This window comes from Somniosus microcephalus, chromosome 3, assembly GCF_052327205.1.
Source record: "Somniosus microcephalus isolate GS21.2 chromosome 3, FLI_Smic_1.0, whole genome shotgun sequence".
Classification (NCBI taxonomy): Eukaryota; Metazoa; Chordata; class Chondrichthyes; order Squaliformes; family Somniosidae; genus Somniosus; species Somniosus microcephalus.
This window is the reverse complement of record NC_140989.1, coordinates 246,380,104-246,400,888: the sequence shown is the minus strand read 5'-3', so window position 1 is coordinate 246,400,888 and position 20,785 is coordinate 246,380,104. Positions and strand designations below refer to the sequence as shown.

The window sequence follows — 20,785 nt, the reverse complement described above, 5'->3', positions numbered from 1 at the left end:
TGGCATTTCATCAATAAACAGAAACATTCGCCCAATCTGCACACAAATGTGGAGGTTATATCCCTTGCCAGCTGGACCCACATAGCCTTGGTTTCTTTGGGAGGCCTCTTCCTCCCAGATGAGGAGAAGAGCACCTCCCTACTAACTCTCGCCCCCTCAACCAGCATACCCAGCGCCTCATCCGAGAACCTCGGGAAGGCCCTTGCCTTGGAGCTGGCCATTCTTCAAGGAGATAAAAGTTTGGAGGTGGTGCAGCATTGACCAAAAACCAGTGGAATGAGCCAAGGCAGCAACTGCCCTTAAATGAAGCTGGATAAGTGACGTCAGCAGATGCAAGTTTCAGTCCCAAAAGACTAATTGGCCCAGGGGAACCCACACCTTTGAAAGTAACTGGCCAATTAGGGAAAAATCGCAAATTTTTCCCACTTGACAGTGGAGGTGGGTTTGGAACCCACCCAAACCGAAACCCGCCTCCAATGGGAAAATCGCGCCCATCAATTCCAATCCCAGGCATTTGAGAGTGGCCAAGGCCTCTGAGTAAAAACATTAATGAAGGTACTCAAAGACATAAAATACAATTTTATAGACAACTTTAATCACGTTATGGCAAAATATATTTTTTTAGGTTTTCCTTTTAGAAACCTTATTTTGAGCCCTGGATATATGAATCTGTGAAAAAGAAAAATAGTGGAAGAAATGCCTTTTAGAAAAAAAAAATTGACCAACTTCATTGGTTTCTGGGTTTTTTTTGGTAGACGTTTAATACTCCCTAAGAGTTACTTAATTCTGATTTGTTGAAAGCAAATTTGAAAACATTTATGAGTGATTTGATTGGTTTTGTTTCTGTTTTTTTCATTTCTCATAGTTACAGCATTCTGCATACGAGAAAGTTTGATACCCAAGCACGATGTCCAAAATCTGACACAGGAAATTATAAAAGACAAACAGGAAATGCACACCGTCCTACCATTTCTTCAATATTATTACAGTCCTCACCACTTACACCATCCACGCTTATCACAGGCAGCTGCCTATATCAGGCAAACAGCGCCAAGCCTTACCATAGGAGTCAATTACAAAGACACCACTTATAACATATTAAGCGTGCCAACTACTTCGGGCAAAGTCAGGTATTCAAGCAGCTTCAATCAGCTGTTCGCAGCTTTTTAATCCCGTGTATTTACCCATATTGATTCGGATGCAACTCATAACAATTATGAGAGGCAGTTGCTAAGTGGAGACTTCAGGCATTTTGCATCAAGCCTGTTTTTTAAATATATGTCGGTTACATTAAATTTTTGGTTTTACCGTCCACTGCGTATAGTGGCCAAATCACATTAGCACCAACACATAAGCAGTGGGGACTGTACTAACAAAGCTCCCGTGGTGCTGCTCACTGTTAGTCAAAGAATATGATGTTTTATAAGGACACGTGAAGCACAATGTATTATTCTGCTACTACAAGATTCATCTGTGTTCCTTTAAGATAACAAAAGTCTAATTAATGTTAAGTTAAAACTATATCAGTTTGAGGAAAAAGGTTACTTATTATTCAGGGAAATCAGAAGCATGTTGGAAGATCAATTACGAGCCTGCAAACAATATGGGCTGGATTTGAACTCAGGTGTGGGCTGATGTCGTGTTATCCGAATTTCGTGGTTCCCACACAAATCTAATTGGATGTGGGAGATTGATGTAATTTTAACTTAATTGACCAATTGATTTCCAACGTGTGGGAAGCCTTTGCAAATGGGTTTTTCATGACTGAAAGTCACCTCTGATGACGTCATCATTGCTGCTGCATTTAAGGTCCACAGCAAGCCTTGCTTCTTCTGCAGACTGCCAAGCTTCTTGACTGTGCAGTGTGAGGGAGCTGCAGCAAAAATGACAAGCGGGAGGGCAAGATCAGCTCCTCGCTTTGACGAGGTGGCACTGCAGGCATTAGTCGATGGGGCTAGGGCCAACAGGGAGGTGCTCTTCCCTTCATCAGGGAGGAAGAGGCCTCCCACTCAGACCAAGGCTGTGTGGAGGCAGGTGGCTGAGGAGGTCAACTCCTTGGGAGTCACCTGCAGAACCTGGATTCAGTGCAGGAAAAGATTTCATGACCTTCAGCACACTGGAAAAGTGAGTATGAATTTCCCATCACCCTCAATCTGATCCCCATTGCCTTTCCTCACCAGCACTCAGCTTTAGCAATCTCTTCCTCCACATCCCACTTGACACTGACATCCATGTACCCTTACCCATTCCCTCTCTCTCTATGCTCACATTCACATAACTATTTCACCATGCAGCCCTCACACTCCCGATCACTCTGATGCTTTGAACACAACTGACAACACACAGGGAGGGCCCTTGGTCTTGCAACCTCACTCCATCTTTGTCTCCTTCTAAGTATCTATGCTATGCAATCTCTACACTCACTCCTTCATTCTCACTCAACCTCCACTTGTCTCCCTCATTGCAGGAAAAGAGAGCTCACAACAAAAGAGAGCGAGCCAGGAGAGGAGGAGGAGGAGGGACAGCCTCAATAGCCCACCTGACCCCTTGGGAGGAGGCCGTCCTGGAAATTATGGGCATTGAGGATGATTCGCGCGTGTGGGACGGACAGACAGGTGCAACACTGCAAGCTGGTGACAGAAAAGTTTCCCATCTCTCTCTTTGACATTGCATGAGTCGCTGATAATGATTGTGAAGCTGTAACAGATGCACTTATGAGCATCTGCAAAAAGCTATGTGCATGTAGCCTTTGCATTACATCTATGACTCTTTCCTTTACTCCCCCACAGGACCATCACAAGCATCCGTCCCCCCTAACCAGGAAGAAGAGGCTGAGCAGCCAGACTCCTCAGAGGAAGCTGCAACCTCTGAGGGCACAGCATTACCAGAATTCAGCGCACTCCGCACCAGCGCAGACACTCACACCTCGGTGGGACTTTCGGCACGTAGAGTACTGTTGTCACCTGGTGTATCACAGCTCACAAGTGAGCATCAGCAGATTGTGGACACAGGGACAGCAGTGGAGAGTCCTAGTCGGAGGGCGCAGGACCCTGCCAGCTCGGCTCAGCAGCATGTCGACCCTCTGCCTCTGGGTCCATCCATAAGATCAGAGGTGATGGAACTCCAGGCACAAATGCAGGAGTCTCTGGCAGGTTTTATCTCTAGGGTCGCTGCGAGTGTGGAGCGAATGGAGGAGTCCATAGCGAACATGAGCAGAGCCTTTGTGGAGTCATTGGCGCATGAACACATCACCACGGAAAGGATGGCTACCTCTCTGGAAACGATTGCTACCTCCGTGGTAAGGCTGGCTACCGTGGAGGAGGGGATGGCTACGGTAGAGAAGAGGAGGGCTATGGCCATGGAGGAGTTTAGTCGCCAGGGTATGGAAAACATGGTCATTGTTCAGAATAGAATGACATCTCTTGAGGAGCGATGGGCATCTATTGAACAGAGAAACCAGACCTTCATGGAAGTTCTTCTGAGTAGGACTGCCATTGCAGATACAGGTCCAAATGGCCCCCCTGATGTGCAGCAAGGTGCTCTCCAGCCACTTGCAGGCGCGGAGGGGGACCTGACCCACGAGAGGGAGGTTGGTGGCAGACCTCAAGGAAGTGGGGGCTCCTCTCCAAGTGCTCACACGTCCATGCCACTGCAGAGCCCTCGGTGAGAGTCCCACCGGAGTCCACACCCAAGTGAGATAGACGTCTCAACCCCTGCACAGCCGCAGGAGCAGCAGACTGTTGACGAGCCCTCACAGGCTCGCAACCCCAGAGGACGCCCGCCAAAGGTGTTGAGACAGGAGCAGCAGGAAAGTGAGCAAGGGGCCTCCACATCTGCTGAAGCCACAGGGGAAGCACTACGTAGGAGCACGCGCGTAAAAGGAAGATAAAACACAAGTAGTCACAAGGGTAGTCACTTGGGTGGAATTTTGTGTTTAGTGTAAAAATGCCATCACGTCATAATTGTACACAAAAATTCTGATGGCAAATGTTGCAGTTGTAGCGTCTGTCATTTCGCTATTGGGACTTCCACATTGAGGCCTTAGGAATACTTGCAATTGTCAGTATGGTGGTCAGAGTGCTAGGAATCCTCTGGTTCTTGGCCATTGTCAATGCTCTGGTAAGAAGCTGCGAGGCAAAAGTGTTTGATTGACTAGGCTAAGCAAATCTGGCCAGGATGAGTGCGTTCCTTGCATCTCAGGCAGCAATGTTCTCGTGTAATGCTGCCGCTGGTTGATGGCCCTCTGCAGGATGTTCGTTTTCGCCCTCCTCCTCCTCTTCCTCCTCATCTGAGGAGGATATGTGAGGAGCCACTTGGTCCTCCGGAATCTGCAAGCCACGACGCTGTGCCATGTTGTGAAGTGCACAGTAAACCACGACGATTCCGGAGACCCTGGCTGCCGAGTACTGCAGGGCTCCACCTGATCTATCCAGGCATCTGAAGCGCATCTTCAGCAAACCGATGGTTTGCTCGATTATGGCACTGGTGGACATGTGGCTGGAGTTGTAGCTCTCCTCAGCTTCGTTGGATGGTCTCCTCAACGGCATCATTAGCCACGTCCTCAGGGGATAGACCTTGTCTCCAAGTAGCCATCCGTTAAGTTGGTCTGGCGGACTGAATAGCGGAGGCACACTAGACTGGCGCAGTATGAAGGAGTCATGGCAACTGCCAGGGTACATGGCACAAACATGCAAAATTTCCTTCTTGTAGTCACACACCAGCTGAACGTTAAGGGAGTGGAAGCTCTTGCGGTTGACAAAAATACCTGGATTGCGATGGGGTGCCTTAAGAGCCACATGTGTGCAGTCAACGACGCCCTGCATCCTTGGAAAGCCTGCCAGGTGAGCTAATCCAACCGCTCGCACCGTGACACTTGCTCGATCCTTGGTGAAATGGATGTGATTGTGCGCGATGGCAAAGAGGGCATCGGTTACCTGTGTGATGCAAGTGTGTGCAGCCGCCTGGGAGATGCCGCTGATGTCTGCTGCTGATCCCTGGAATGAGCCCGAGGCAAAAAAGTTGAGTGCGGTGGTGACTTTGACGGCCACTGGTAATGCTTGTCCACCTGGTTCTCTGGGCAGTAGGTCTTGCTGTAGCATTGCGCAGATGTCAGTCACTATTTCTCGCGAAAGTCGGAGCCGCCTTTAGCACTGCTGCTCAGACATGTTGAGATAGGTGACCCTGCGTCTGTAGACCCTGTTTGCGGGGTATCTCCTGCGCTGACAGGCTTCCAGGCACTGGCCCCTTCTGGCCTGTGCAGTTTCAGGTGGGTGAGCAGCAGCCTGGCGCTCCTGCTGCTGCTGCTGGTGCTGCTGTTGTTCTTGGTTCTGCTGCTGCCGCGGCTGGTGCTTGAGCTCCTCTAATGCCCAGATGGGAAGGAAATAAATGGCTCCCATGCTTCTGGTATATGCCTCTGTTGAGGAAGCGCTGAGTGAAGGTGGCGAGAGGGATTTCCCTCCTTCACACTGGAGATGGGTGTGAGGCTCCAACCTTCCACAGGTGTAGTTAAGCCTTCTAAAAGTTGCCCCAGACCGGAGACCACTAAGTCCTGCCACCTGCAAATCATGGCTGATCAAATCTCCTCTTTAATGGTTGACCTGCAGTTGCTAGTCAGCAATCCAATAGTGCTCCCGCCAGGTTTCACATTCATGTTTCCCACCAGGCGTGTTTCATGTGGGAAAAGGGTTAAATTCACAAGGGCCTTTCAAAATAGGATTATAGAGACCATTTAGTGGTTGTTAAGGGCCTTAACGACCAGTCCCGCCTGTTGGATGCGGGACGGAGTCGGGACCATCAGACACGACTGAGTTAAAATTGCTTGGAGTCGGGAACCAGGCCGGGGTGGGGGTCCCGCCCACCAGTTTTTACGATTTTAACCCCCCGCACGCTTCCAATCCCGACTCCACGGCTCAATGAAAATCCTGCCCTATGCCTTTGTTTATAGAAGAAAATTTACGCTTCTTGTAACTTACCTGATTTTTTTTTTAAAGTTAAATATAGAGACCCTCAAGTAGGGTATTCCACTCTATTAGGACTTTCTGGTGATGTCAATTACATGGAACATTATAGAGCATCTACATTGCAAAGAGCCTGGGTACAACTTTGGACTGGCCAGGGAGCAGCTCTGGAGCTACCCAACTGTGGAAGACCAAACAACAGGAATGCAAATACCTCTTAATTTACAACACCAGGTTAGCCTAGGTGGGAGGGAGACCCTATTCACAGATCTCCATGACACAATCAAAACTGACCTTTTCAAAAAGAAATGCCAAATACATTTCAATATGTTTATAATTTCCTTCTTTGTAAAGAGTTCTTTAAATAAAAAGTACTCTTCCTCTAAGTGTCACACCAGTCCAGTGGAGTTCCTTTATTTAATATCAGAGAATCAAATATAATTTTGTACAATGTACAAGATACAAAAGTAGCTTTTTTTAAAAAAACGTTTCTAGTTAGGGTCAAAACCCTATTACTGAAAATGTAAAAGGCCTTGGTCCAACTACACAAAATGTAATTTTTGTTTCCTAGCAGTCTTACCTCTGCTCTGTATTAAAAAGTGCAAACACATATTTGCTGGACATGAAGCTTTTCTCCACATCTCGAATTTTCAGGTTATCTAATGGCAGCATATACTTTTTCTCTTTTTCCTACACAGAAAAACAAATCAAGAAATAAAACCATTAGCTTATAATGTATTAGGGGTTGGTTCATAAAAGTTATCAGTTTAGTGTATATCTGTAAATAAATATAGTTTAATTAGAAACCTGTAATGAGAATGAGGATAATCTTTTATTCATGAATAGTTTTGTAACCTATGTCTATTTTAGATTATATTATATTATAGGCCACTCCTTAAATACTTTTTTTTTGCTGTGCACCCAATGCTCAAATGTAGCTTTCATTGGGTAGTTTAGAAGTTTATTCACTTTCATCTTGTCCCAGGGAAACTGGTGTGGTAAACCACTGTTATACCTGTCTGTATGTGTATGTGTATTCCACTAGGTACAGGTCTGGACATGCCTCGGCTGACTCCTCCCACTATTCCAGGTATATAAGTGACTACCTCCCAGTCCCTTAGTATTCTGGACGGGTTGACCACTCGAGACAAGACCTTCATTCTGTAGTTAATAAAAGCCTGGTTGTTACTCGCTTAACCTCAGTCTTTTGAGTAATTGATGGCGCATCAATTTTATTAACTACATTTTTTATAATGGAGAAGATCCTCACACCAGCATGCCTGGACCTGGACAGTCGGGAAGTGGACGCTTCCACCAAGTTTGCTCACTGGCTCATGTGCTTCAAGACATTCCTGACTGCCTCCACTGCGGTCGTAACGGATGCGGACAAACTGTCTGTCCTGATCTCCAAGGTGAACCACCGAGCGTACTCAGTCATCCGGGACGCGACCTCGTACACAGCCGCCCTCCAGCTCCTCAAGACCCAGTACACGCGCCCTGTGAACGAAGTATACGCCAGGCACCTTCTGGGGAGTCGCAAGCAACAACCTGGGGAATCGACTGAGGAATACCTCCAAGCACTGTCCGTGCTTGGCCGGGCCTGTGGGTGTAAGGCGGTAACGCCCGCTAAGTACACGGAGGAACTGATCCGGGATGCCTTCGTAGCAGGCCACAGGTCCAACTACACCCGACAGCGACTGCTGGAGCAGAGTGACCTCACCCTCAACAAAGCCTCCGAAATCGCACTAACGCTGGACGCAGCCTACCGGGGCATGGATGCCTACTCTTCTGCACCGTGGACGCCGCGGGGAACGACAACCTGGGACATGGTAGGACAGCCCCATAGCACCGTGCCACCCCAGCCACAGCCCAACAACGGCCCAACTACCGCAGCAGTGTCCCAAGGCCAGACAGCAGTATCCCAAGGCCAGAAATGCTACTTCTGTGGCCAGGCCAAACACCCCAGAGCGCGCTGCCCGGCGAAGAATGCGACCTGCTCGGGCTGCGGGAAAAAGGGACACTACGCCAGCGTCTGCAAGGCCAAAGCCACCCCGAACGCCAGCAGCGCCGCGTGTGGGCCGGGCGAGCCGCCATCTTGGGCACCCAACAGCGCCGCGTGTGGGCCGTGCGGGCCGCCATCTTGGGCCTCCCCAGCCATGTGCGAACCACCGCAGCAGCAGCCATCTTGGACGACTCCAGCCACATGGGAATCATGGACGCCGCCATCTTGGACACCAGCCGGGACGCAGCAGACCGCCAACCCCCCCCCCCCCATCTGATACCCGCAGCGACACACCGAACCCTACGCTGGCCTCCGTTATGCTGGACCAAACGAGACCGCACCAACTAGCTCGGTCCAAAATGGACGTTAAGGTAAACGGCCATGCAATAAACTGCCTTTTTGACTTCGGGAGCACAGAGAGCTTCATCCACCCCGACACGGTGCGGCGTTGCTCTCTCCCAGTCCTGCCTGCGCACCAGCGGATTTCTATGGCCTCCGAGTCCCAGTCAGCGGTCATTGGCGGCTACTGCGTGGTGACACTAGTAGTAGACGGGACTGTGTTCAATAATTTTAAACTCCTGGTCCTGCCCGACCTCTGCGCTGCCGTCCTACTGGGGTTGGATTTCCAGTGCCACCTCAAAAGCGTTACGATGGCGTACGGTGGCCCCCTCCCCCATTCACAGTCCGCAGCCAGCAGCCTCCAAATTGCCCGCCGCGCACCAGATGCAACCTCTCCACACTCAGAGTCCCACCCCCCCCACTGTTTGCTAACCTCACCCCCGACTGTAAGCCCATCGCCACAAAGAGCAGGCGATACAGTGCCGGGGACAGGGTTTTCATCAAAACCGAAGTGGAGCGGCTCCTGAAGGAGGGGATTATTGAGGGCAGCTCCAGCCCCTGGCGAGCCCAGGTTGTGGTCGTTAAGACCGGCGAGAAACAACGCCTGGTCATCGACTACAGCCAAACAATAAACCGCTACACCCTGCTGGACGCCTACCCACTCTCCCGCATAGCTGACATGGTCAACCAGATCGCGCAGTACCGCGTCTTTTCGACCATTGACCTGAAATCAGCGTACCACCAGCTCCCCATCCGCCCTGAAGACCGCCAGTATACTGCTTTTGAGGCAAACGGCCGCCTCTATCACTTCCTTAGGGTTCCATTCGGCGTTACCAACGGGGTCTCCGTCTTCCAAAGGGAGATGGACCGGATGGTCGATCAAAACGCGCTGCAGGCCACTTTCCCTTACCTAGACAATGTGACCATCTGCGGCCATGACTTGCAGGACCATGACGCAAACCTCGAGAAATTCCTCCGCACCGCCCAACTCCTGAACCTGACATATAACAAGGAGAAGTGCATATTCCGCACAGACCGCCTCGCCATCCTTGGCTGTGTTGTGGAACACGGGGTCATCGGTCCCGACCCGGACCGGATGCGTCCCCTTATGGAACTCCCACTGCCCCACTGCCTAAAAGCCCTGAAGAGGTGCCTAGGGTTTTTTTCCTACTACGCTCAGTGGGTCCCCTACTATGCAGACAAAGCCTGTCCGCTGATCAAATCCACCTCTTTTCCCCTGATGGCAGAGGCCCGCTTGGCCTTCCACCGTATCAAGGAGGACATTGCCAAAGCCACCATGCACGCAGTGGACGAATCCATCCCCTTCCAGGTGGAAAGCGATGCGTCCGACTTCGCTCTGGCCGCCACCCTTAATCAGGCGGGGAGACCTGTGGCATTCTTCTCATGAACCCTCCAGGGCCCGGAGACCAGACACTCCGCGGTCGAGAAGGAGGCCCAGGCTACTGTGGAGGCTGTGCGTCATTGGAGGCACTACCTGGCCGGAAAACGATTTACCCTGCTCACTGACCAGCGTTCAGTTGCTTTTATGTTCAACAACAAGCAGAGGGGCAAAATCAAAAATGACAAGATCTTGAGGTGGAGAATCGAACTTTCCACCTACAATTACGAGATCTTGTACCGGCCTGGGAAGCTCAATGAACCCCCAGATGCCCTATCGCGTGGCACCTGCGCCAGCGCGCAGATCGATAGGCTGAGGGCCCTCCACAATGACCTCTGCCACCCGGGGGTCACCAGGTTCTTCCACTTCATCAAGGCCCGCAACCTGCCTTACTCCATCGAGGAGGTCAGGACCATGACCAAGAACTGCCAAGTCTGCGCTGAGTGCAAACCGCACTTTTATAGACCAGACAGAGCCCACCTGATAAAAGCCACTCGCCCTTTTGAACGCCTGAGCGTCGATTTTAAAGGGCCTCTCCCCTCCTCCGACCGCAATGTGTACTTCCTCAACATCATTGACGAGTACTCCCGTTTCCCGTTCGCTATCCCCTGCTCGGACATGACCAGTGCCACGGTCATTAAATCTCTGAACAGCCTCTTCACCCTGTTCGGTTTCCCCAGCTATATCCGTAGCGACCGGGGCTCATCGTTTATGAGCGACGAACTCCGCCAGTACCTGCTCGCTAGGGGTATAGCCACAAGCAGGACCACCAGTTACAACCCCCGGGGGAACGGACAGGTGGAAAGAGAGAATGCAACAGTTTGGAAGGCCGCCCTACTAGCCTTAAAGTCTAGGGGCCTTCCGACCTCCTGCTGGCAGGAGGTGCTCCCCGATGCGCTCCACTCGATTCGGTCACTGCTCTGCACTGCCACCAATGCCACCCCTCACGAGAAAATGTTTGTCTTCCCAAGGAAGTCCACATCGGGGACATCGTTACCGCCATGGCTGACGTCCCGAGGGCCGGTACTACTGAGAAGACACGTGAGGGCCAATAAAACGGACCCCCTGGTCGAGAGGGTCGACCTCCTCCACGCCAACCCCCAGTACGCTTACATTGCATACCCGGACGGGCGGGAGGACACAGTCTCCATACGAGACCTCGCACCCTCGGGGACCGCTGTAACCCACTACCCATTACCACCCCCCCCCCCCCACGACCCGATATCCAACCCCAGCAGCCGGCTCGCCTCCGACCATCACCCACGAGGACTACACTCCAGGGCCCCAGCCTACACGGGACGCGACGCCGGAAGCTCCACCACCCCTGCCGTCGCCACGTCAATCACAGCGGCAGACAAGACCTCCGGAGAGACTCCAATACACGAACTTTTAAATAAACTTCACCCCGCCGGACTCATTTTTAAACAAGGGGTGAATGTGGTAAACCACTATTATACCTGTCTGTATGTGTATGTGTATTCCACTAGGTACAGGTCTGGTCATGCCTCGGCTGACTCCTCCCACTATTCCAGGTATATAAGTGACTACCTCCCAGTCCCTTAGTATTCTGGACGGGTCGACCACTCGAGACAAGACCTTCATTCTGTAGTTAATAAAAGCCTGGTTGTTACTCGCTTAACCCCAGTCTTTTGAGTAATTGATGGTGCATCAACTGGTCCTAGCCTCCTCACAGTCCGCTCATTGCCCAAGGTCCAGCATTCCGACTAAATCCAACTCCCTGCCTACTTGCCTACCCTCGCCATCTTTGCGCTGAGTAAATGCTTTCTGTTTCCTCATTAGGTAACTCATCACCATTGTTTCTTGTAGTTAATCTGCAGCTTGTCCTGCCTTCCTTACCAATCTGCAATTAGTAAAGGTATGTGGCCTATACTCATGAAAACACAGTATATATTTATGCAGACCATTTATTTAGTCTTTTGAGCACCTTATTCATCACTGCCAGAGTTTAGCCAATGCAAGTCTTTAAACTTCTCTAAACAGATTGGAAATTGAAAATGTAATCCAGCATTTAAAAACATAATTTTGCACTTTGGTATGTTTTATATTACTATTATGTACCCAAAATGAGTATATTTTAAAAGCTATGGAGAATTCAGAGTTATATAGTTATCAACAATATGTAATTTTATGTCTGTAATTATTGGTATTTGAGAGTGTGCCAACTGTTAATAACTTTCTCAATTTATGCCGAGACCCCAGCCACAGACTACATGCCTCCATTGGGCTAAACCTTTCTCTGCTAACGTGTGTAGTTACCATGGTGTCAGGCCATGAGTCATATTCATCAGACGTTAACATAACCTGGGGAAGAGGAGGGGTGGGAGGAGAAGAAAGGAAATTTAAGAGGAGAAGGACAATTTTTTTAAGACCACTTTAAGGCAATACTATAACAATGCACAATTAATAACACTTTAACATTAGGGTAAAAATAAACATTTATGAATTGTGTTTTGAAATGCAAGCCTTTTGAGTATCCAATAATTATTGCTCATGAATGGAAATAACTAATGACAAGTGCAGAGTTCAACAGAGAAAGGCTTGGCTCTTTTCTTTACATTCCTAGTCACTTAAAAAATATGTATTTTTAAAAACTTGCATTTATGTAGTGGCTTATCACACCCTCAAAACATCCCAAAGCACTTTACAACAAACAAATTACTTTTTGAAGAGAAGAGGGGGAGGAGGAGGAAGAATTGATGTACCACCGTTTATATGGAAAAATGTCTCAAAGCACTTCACATAGGAGCAAGGCAAAACGGATGCTAAGCCGAATATGGAAAAACTAGGAGGGGAGAAAAGCTTGGTTTTAAGGTACGTCTTAAGGGAGGAGAGGGTAGTGCAGATGGGTGTAGGGAGGGGTTTCCAGATTGTACAGTCTAGACTAAAAACTATAAATTGGTTTGGTCGGGGATTGGTTAGGAGGTAGGAGACAGAAAGTAGGGATAATGGGTATGTACTCAAATTGGCAGGATGTGACTAATGGTTCCCCAGGGATTTCAATGTAGGCAAAGGTGAGGTCATCCACATTGGACCGAAAAAGGATAGAAAAGTGTACTTTCTAAATGGTGAAAAGCTAGAAACAGTGAAGGTCCAAAAAGACTTGGGGGGTCCAGGTACATGCATCATTAAAATGTCATGAACAGGTACAGAGCATAATTTTAAAAAGGCTAATGGAATGCTGGCCTTTATATCTAGAGGAATACTGTTGTGTATTTTGAATGTGTATTAGAATTGTCCCACATGGGATACCGTAGTGGTGATTTGCAATGCACTATGGGAAATGTAGTGCATTGAGTGAAGAATCACATTGTAAATAAAATGGCCGTTAACTAAACTCTCCACCCCGGAGTCCTTCTTAGTAATTGTTATATGGGTAAGAGTATAAAACCCCTTGAGACACAACAAAACTGGCGACGAGGACGACGGACTTGCGCATCACTTTGCACTGGAATCGGTGATGTTTAAAGTAAGAAGTTCCTGTCTTTTCTTAACGGCGCGCCCGCAGTTTAGTGCTGATGCAATCGCCTCGTAAAGGTGGCGGTTCGTGTGTTACACAAATAAGAAGGGGGAGAGTAATGATACAGTGAAACGAAGTGGAGGAAAAGGACTGTAAAAAAATTTTAAAAGTGGAGGAAAAGGACTGTAAAGAAAAAAAAAGAAAACAAAATGGCTATGCTAACCGGAGCGCTTGGACCATTTGATGAAACGGCGGAGCAATGGAGTGCTTATACAGAGTGTTTCGGATTTTTCGTGACTGCAAATGGCATTAAAGATGACGTGAAACTGGTGACGTTCCTCAGTGTGATCGGAGCAAAAACATTTGGCTTGTTACGGAGTTTGATGCACCCGAATAAGCCCGGCGCTAAGACATATGATCAGATTGTGGAAGTTTTGGAAACACATTTCGCACCCAAGTCGCTGCTGATTGCCGAGAGGTTCAGGTTTCACAAACGAAACCAAGGGGAGGGTGAGTCCATAGCCGAATATGTTGCAGTGCTAAAGAAGCTAACTGAGCATTGTGAGTTTGGTGAAACTCTAAATGACACTGTCCGTGATAGGTTTGTGTGTGGATTAAGATGTGAAGCAACACAGAAGCGCTTGCTCACGACTGACAAACTGACGCTTAAATCAGCAGTGGAGCTCGCTGTGTCTATGGAGTTAGCAGCTAAAGATGCACAGCTGTTGGGGGCTGCAACAAGAGTGCACAGGGTAGCAGCTACACCGGATAAGCATGCAAGGGGCGCCAGAGAGTGTTACAGATGTGGAAGGTCAGGTCATCAGCCATCTGACTGCTGGTGTAAAGACCTGACCTGTCGGAAATGTGAAAAGAAAGGACACATTGAACGTGTGTGTAAAGGGCAAAGCAAACAATCCTACACAGGGACACACAAAAACAAACAAGGAAACACATCCAACTGGCGTTCTAAAAAGAAAAACCTACACATGGTGAAACAAGAACAGGAAGACAGTGACACAGACTCTGATGGGGAGCTGAATCTCCATGTGTTAACGGTGAATGGAGGCTCATCAGGCTATGGAGTCACTCTTCTACTAGAGGGAATACCGATCAAAATGGAGCTGGATACGGGGGCCGCTGTCTCCTTGATTTCAGAGAAGCTATTCAAAGAAAAACTGAACCACCTATCACTGATGCCGGCCAAGCTCATCTTAAAGACCTACACTGGGGAAACAGTCCCAATGCTGGGTAAGACGGAGGTCAAGGTGGAGCTTAGTGGACAAACCGTGATGCTGCCAGTTTACGTGGTCAAGGGTGACTATCCATCCCTGATGGGCAGGCCATGGTTGGAGAAAATTCATCTGGATTGGAAAAAAGTGAATGCGGTGTCAGTCGAAGAGGCGGGGCTAGCGGCAGTGTTGACAAAGCATGCGGCTGTCTTTGACGGAGAATTGGGGAGTATGAAGGGGATTATGGTCAAACTCAAGGTGAAGCCTGACAGCCAGCCACGATTCTTAAAGGCCAGGAACATTCCCTACGCCCTCAGACCAAAGGTGGAGGCTGACCTGGAGCGTCTGGTCAAGATAGGGGTCCTGGTGCCGGTTTCGCACAGAGTGGGCCACGCCCGTGGTACCAGTGATGAAGAGTGACGGCGCGGTTCGCTTATGTGGAGATTTCAAAGTAACAGTGAATCCTGTGCTCTCAGCTGAACAGTACCCCCTCCCCATCATTGAAGATCTTTTCGCGGGTCTAGCAGGTGGTCAGAAGTTTAGCAAGATTGATCTATGCCAAGCCTACTTGCAGATGCATGCAGAAGAGGACTCACAGAAGTACCTCACCATCACCACCCACAAGGGCCTCTGCAGGTTCTGCCGCCTACCCTTTGGTATAACGTCAGCACCAGCATTGTTTCAGCGGGCTATGGACCAGATCTTAAGCGGCATTCCAGGGGTACAATGTTATCTCGACGATATCCTTGTCACAGGAAAGGACGGCAACGAGCATCTGCAGAACCTGACGAAGACACTGGGAAGACTTGAAGAATATGGCTTACGCGTTCGCAAGGACAAATGCGAATTTTTCAAGCCATCAGTGGAGTACCTAGGCCATGTCATCGACGCGGACGGCCTACACACAGCACCGTCGAAAGTGAAAGCCATTGCCGACGCTCCTGCACCTACAAATGTCGGCCAGCTGCGGTCATTCTTAGGTCTCCTGAACTATTACGGAAAGTTTATTCCACAGCTGGCATCACTGTTGAAGCCATTACATGAGTTGCTGTGTCAGGGCAAGGCCTGGGCGTGGACGAAGGAGTGCGAAGCTGCATTCAAGAAAGCCAAAGCAGCTTTGACTGACCCCAGAGTGTTGACGCACTTTGACCCGTCGTTGCAGATTCAGCTGGCCTGTGACGCGTCGCCTTATGGCGTCGGCGCGGTCGTGTCCCACATCTTTCCCTCAGGTGAAGAGAAGCTGATTGCATTCGCGTCAAGGTCCCTGAGCAAGGCGGAGGTGAAATACCCGCAGATCGAAAAGAGGCTTTGGGCATCATCTTTGGAATCAAAAAGTTCCATCACTACTTATTCGGAAGGAAATTCACCTTGCTGACGGATCATCGTCCTTTGACATCGATCTTTGGTCCACACACAGGAATACCCTCCCTGGCAGCGTGCAGGATGCAGCGCTGGGCGCTGATGTTAAGGGCTCACAATTACAACATCAAATACCGGAGGTCAGTAGCACATGGCAATGCAGACGGATTGTCAAGACTTCCGCTGCCTGTGCCCTCTGAAGGCTGTGAGCAGAAGATTTTCTACTTTGACATGGTGAGCAATGCCCCTGTCACGGCCCGGCAGGTCAAGAAAGAGACCAGAGTGGACCCTACGCTATCCAAGGTGCTGGATCGGGTGATGCGAGGAGATGGATCACGGGTGTCAAACGCACCACCTGAGCTCCTACCTTACCTGACAAGAGGGAAGGAGTTGTCTGTCACGTCAGGGTGCCTCCTTTAGGGCATGCGAGTGATCATACCACCAAAGCTGCGGAAACATGTCCTCAACGAGCTGCACTCAGGACATTGTGGTATTGTCCGGATGAAGGAGCTGGCACGAAGCTACTTCTGGTGGCCCGGTCTGGATCATGAAATTGAAGTTGAAGCGAAATCATGCCCATCATGCGAGACAACCAGGGATACGCCAAGAGCAGCGCCACTGCATCCATGGGAATGGCCGGCGACACCGTGGCAACGGATCCATCTGGACTTCGCGGGACCAGTGGAAGGAGCGATGTTCCTGGTCGCGGTGGACTCCCATTCCAAATGGCCGGAGGTTGCAGTAATGTCCACTACCACTACGGAGAAAACCATCGAGACTCAGAGAGGCGTTCGGGCGATTTGGTCTGCCGGAGCAGATCATAACCAACAATGGAACACAGTTCACATCCCAGGAGATGGAGGAGTTCCTCAAGAGCAATGGAATCCAGCACACGTTCTCCGCGCCTTATCATCCATCCACGAATGGATTGGTGGAGAGATTTGTCAGAACGCTGAAACGCGCGTTGAAAGCGGCAAGAAGTGATGCTCCTCTAAAGCAGCGCCTGAATGCTTTCTTGCTGAAATACCGAAACACGCCTCATGCTACGACTGGAGCATCTCCTGCTTACCTACTCATGGGAAGGCAGCTACGGACACGCCTTGACCTGCTGAGGCCAACGTCCACAGAAGCAGTGGTGCACGCCAATCAGCAGGATCAAGTCAGCAGACGAGCTCAGAGGGCCAAAGAACAACACTTTGTGGTGGGGGGCAAAGTCCTCGCGCGTAACTACACCACCCCGGAGCGGTGGATCCCGGCTACGGTCATTCAAAAGACAGGCCCCGTTTCATACCGAGTCCGCACCGGAGGCGGCATGTAGACCAGTTACTGCCAAGACAGTTGCCACAGGTAACCCAAGAAACAGAGGATCAAGGACCTGCTGGGGGCTCCAGCAGGGACTGGTCGTCCGACCCAGAGACGGTGGCACCATCCACTCTTGTGCCATCGAGGGAGGAAGCCACGCCTGCAGGGTCACGGGAGAGCCAGCCAGAGCCTGCTCCTGAGACTAGGCGTTACCCCCAAAGAGAAAGGCAGCCTCCAGAGCGCCTTAGTTACAGTTAGTGCTAACCTGTGTGCATGGGGCAGAATAATCCCCAGGGTTAGTGGAATGTAGAGGCAGTCTACCCTCTCTTCCAAAGTTATAGTCATTTTCAGTTATTCTGTTTTGTGGACATTCTATTTTAAGGGGGAGGAAATAGGTTGTGTATTTTGAATGTGTATTAGAATTGTCCCACATGGGATACCGTAGTGGTGATTTGCAATGCACTATGGGAAATGTAGTGCATTGAGTGAAGAAGCACATTGTAAATAAAATGGCCATTAACTAAACTCTCCACCCCGGAGTCCTTCTTAATTGTTATATAGGTAAGGGTATAAAACCCCTTGAGACACAACAAATACAAGGGGGCAGAAGTGATGCTACAGCTGTACAACGCCCTGGTTAGACCACATTTGGAGTACTGTGAGCGATTCTAGGTACAATAACTTAGGAAGGATATATTGGCCTTGGAGGGATTTACCAGAATGCTACCTGGACTCCAAGGGTTAAATTACAAGGCGAGATTACACAAACTAGGGTTGTATTCCCTGGAACTTAGAAGGTTAAGGGATGACTTGATCGAAGTTTTCAAGATATTGAGGGGAACAGATAGGGTAGATAGAAAGAAACACTTTCCACTGGTTGGGGAGTCTAGGACTAGGGGGCATAGTCTAAACATTAGAGCCAGACCTTACAGGAGTGAAATTAGCAAACATTTCTACACACAAAGGGTGATAGAAGTTTGGAACTCTCTTCCACAAATGGCAATTGATGCTAGATCAATTGTTAATTTTAAATCTGAGATTGATAGATTTCTGTTAAGCAAAGGAATTAAGGGCAAAGGTGGGTATATGGAGTTAGGGTGCAGATCAGCCATGATCTCATTGAATGGCGGAACAGGCTCGAGGGGTAAAATGGCGGTTTCCTGTTCACATGTTCCTATCTGTACTGGGTGTAAAGTCTGTGGGTTGTATAGTGAATTAATACACAGACTACAAGAGTAACTTAAAACAGGACTTTACTATTCGAAGGTCAGGGCGAATCTGCCCAACAAACCCTGACACAGCACTTATATACCGGTGTGGTCACCACCGGTATTACAGTATACAGAAGCCAAAATAAAGTAGTGCAACACCTAAAATAGTTCTCTTAAAGGTGGACGGTTACATACAATAGTTCTCTTAAAGGTAGACTGGTACATACACTACAATCCTCCCTTTTTAGCTTACAACATACTTATTCCCCATTAAACATAACATATATTCAACTTCATGTAAAACGATTCACGGATATAGTCTTTGCGGGACACAGTTCACAGCTTTAGTCTCTGCGGAAAACAGTTCACAGATTCAGTCTCTGCGGGAAACAGTTCACAGATTCAGTCTCTGGTCTTGACTCGGTCCGAACAACACCTCCGTGGCGTATTCGGTTCCCATTGCTAGAGGGACTCATCCAATAGTCCTTCCCTTGACTTAACAGCTTGAACTTCGGTCACTTCTGAACCCGCATTGTTGACTTTTTTTAAAAAAAACCGCTGGACTGTCTTGGTAAGTTTCCCTACTTCCCAACTGATTTAGCTCCGTTCGTAGGGACCACGTGCGTGATCTGGTAGAGGTGATAAGGGTCCAGATGGTTATCCTCTTCTGCTTTGTCTTTTCCTTTTCTGCTTCTTGGAGACTCTCGGGGCTCCTTTGTCAGCCGTCAGCTGTAGCACCACCATCTCCCTATGTTCCTTAGACTTTAAGTGATTCATCCTGATTTCTGCACTTTGGGAGTTTTCATCACAAGCTCGGCAGACCAGGTCTTCGTAATATTCAGTGTCACTCAACAGGTCATGGTAATATTCGGTGTCGTCCTGAGCTAGGCCAGCGAGAGGGTCTTTTATTTCCTCCTTACCCATCTGGACATTAGTCGATTTTTGTTCCTTCTCCAGACATCTTTCCTGAAGAGACTTCTTCATGCGTTCAGATTCATCCTGCTTTTTCTGGTCTTCCTGCAAGTCTTTTACTAATGACCTCATTGGTGATTTCAATACTTCAACTTCATTCGGAGATTGATTGATCGGACTATTCAATCCTTCTACTGAAGTAGCTGTTGCAGCATTCTGTTGTTCTACATTTATGTGCGTCAGCGTACTTTTGGCATCCAAGTGCTGCTCTGCTGCAGTCTTCTCAGTCTGTGTTGCCACCTCAGCTCTTTCAATAACTTTTGAGAGCTTCGATGCAGTCTCCTCAGTCTGTGTTGCTACCTCAGCTCTTTCAATAACTTTTGAGAGCTCCGAACCCCTTCCCTTTGAATATTGAGGCTCGTGTTTAAGTTTTTCCCATTTTAGAGTCTTATCCCTCAGCATATTAAGGAGTTGGCTGACTGTTAACTCTTCTACCATCATCCATTTTCCATTAGCTGCAGGGCTGTTTATAACCTTGCCCTGGGGCTCCTGTGCTGTTTCTACTTCGCCATCATCCGCAGTCCCCACCATTCGAATTTCCACCAATGAATCGTCCGGTGATGCTGCACCCAACTTCAGTAGGAGCTCGGAAGTCATGTCGACCAACTCAGTCTTTTCTGCCTGCAACTTGCTAACAAGCGCCTTCAGTTGCTGCACATCTTGTTCCTCCAAATTAGAGCACGCACCTTCAGAACCCGAATCAGCTTTGATTCGTTTGGCCTCCTCGCGTAGACGGTTTGGGTGCTCCTGCTCCCTTTTCTCTCTCCGCTGCTTCTGTTGTTTTTCCAGATTCTCCCATTCGGTGTCATAGAACTTTTTCATTGCTTTCATCTCTTGTTCGAGACGGTCACTCAATTGCTCTACTTGCTGTCGTAATTTGAAATAAGTTTGAGTTCGAGCTCGGTGTTCCTCAGTAATGTATATGTCTGTAAACTGAACAGACTCAGAATTCTCTGTCAAACTATGTTGTTGTTGTTCAGTGGAGTTCTGTTCTGAAACTTTGTTCTCCTCTGGAGCATAAGCCTTTATGCACGCCTTCGTTTTTCCAACCTTAGTCAGCAAGTCCATTTTAGCCTTGTCTTTCATCCTTGGGCTGGACTTATCGTCATCCGTTTCAGAGTCTGAGCTGATTTCCTGCACCGAGTCCTCACACGTTATTGCTTTTAGGTAGTGCCATTCCATGTCTATTTTCTTGATCCACTCCCATCCTAGAAGTGGCGGACCTCCCTCAGGCAATACATATAAGTCCATTCCTGGGTGTTCTTTGCCCCGGTCTCTCACCTTGACTCTTATCTTTCCCATGGGGTATACTTTATGCCCCGTGTATGTCTGCAATACGAACTTGGTATCTCTCAAGGGTATATGTGAGAATAGCCGGTTGTAATCCCTTCGATTGATGACTGATAGGGCTGATCCAGTGTCCAACTCCATTTTCACTTGGACTCCGGCTATTTTTAGCATGACCCAGATAGTTTGTAGGTCAGTTGCCTTACTCACATTGTGGATTCTCAGACTACCCAGTTCCTGGCCGTTTGGG

General features: G+C 48.9%; 1 protein-coding gene across 1 annotated transcript in view; it reads right to left on the bottom strand.

Moving 5' to 3' along the window:
* The window catches only part of dnm3a (dynamin 3a), a 452,439-nt gene that overhangs the window by 93,929 nt on the left and 337,725 nt on the right, over positions 1-20,785 (bottom strand). Inside the window, exon 15 of the mRNA XM_085978004.1 lies at positions 6,538-6,647. Within this exon, the coding sequence (XP_085834130.1) occupies positions 6,538-6,647 (110 nt within the window). The remainder of the gene's footprint in view (positions 1-6,537; positions 6,648-20,785) is intronic.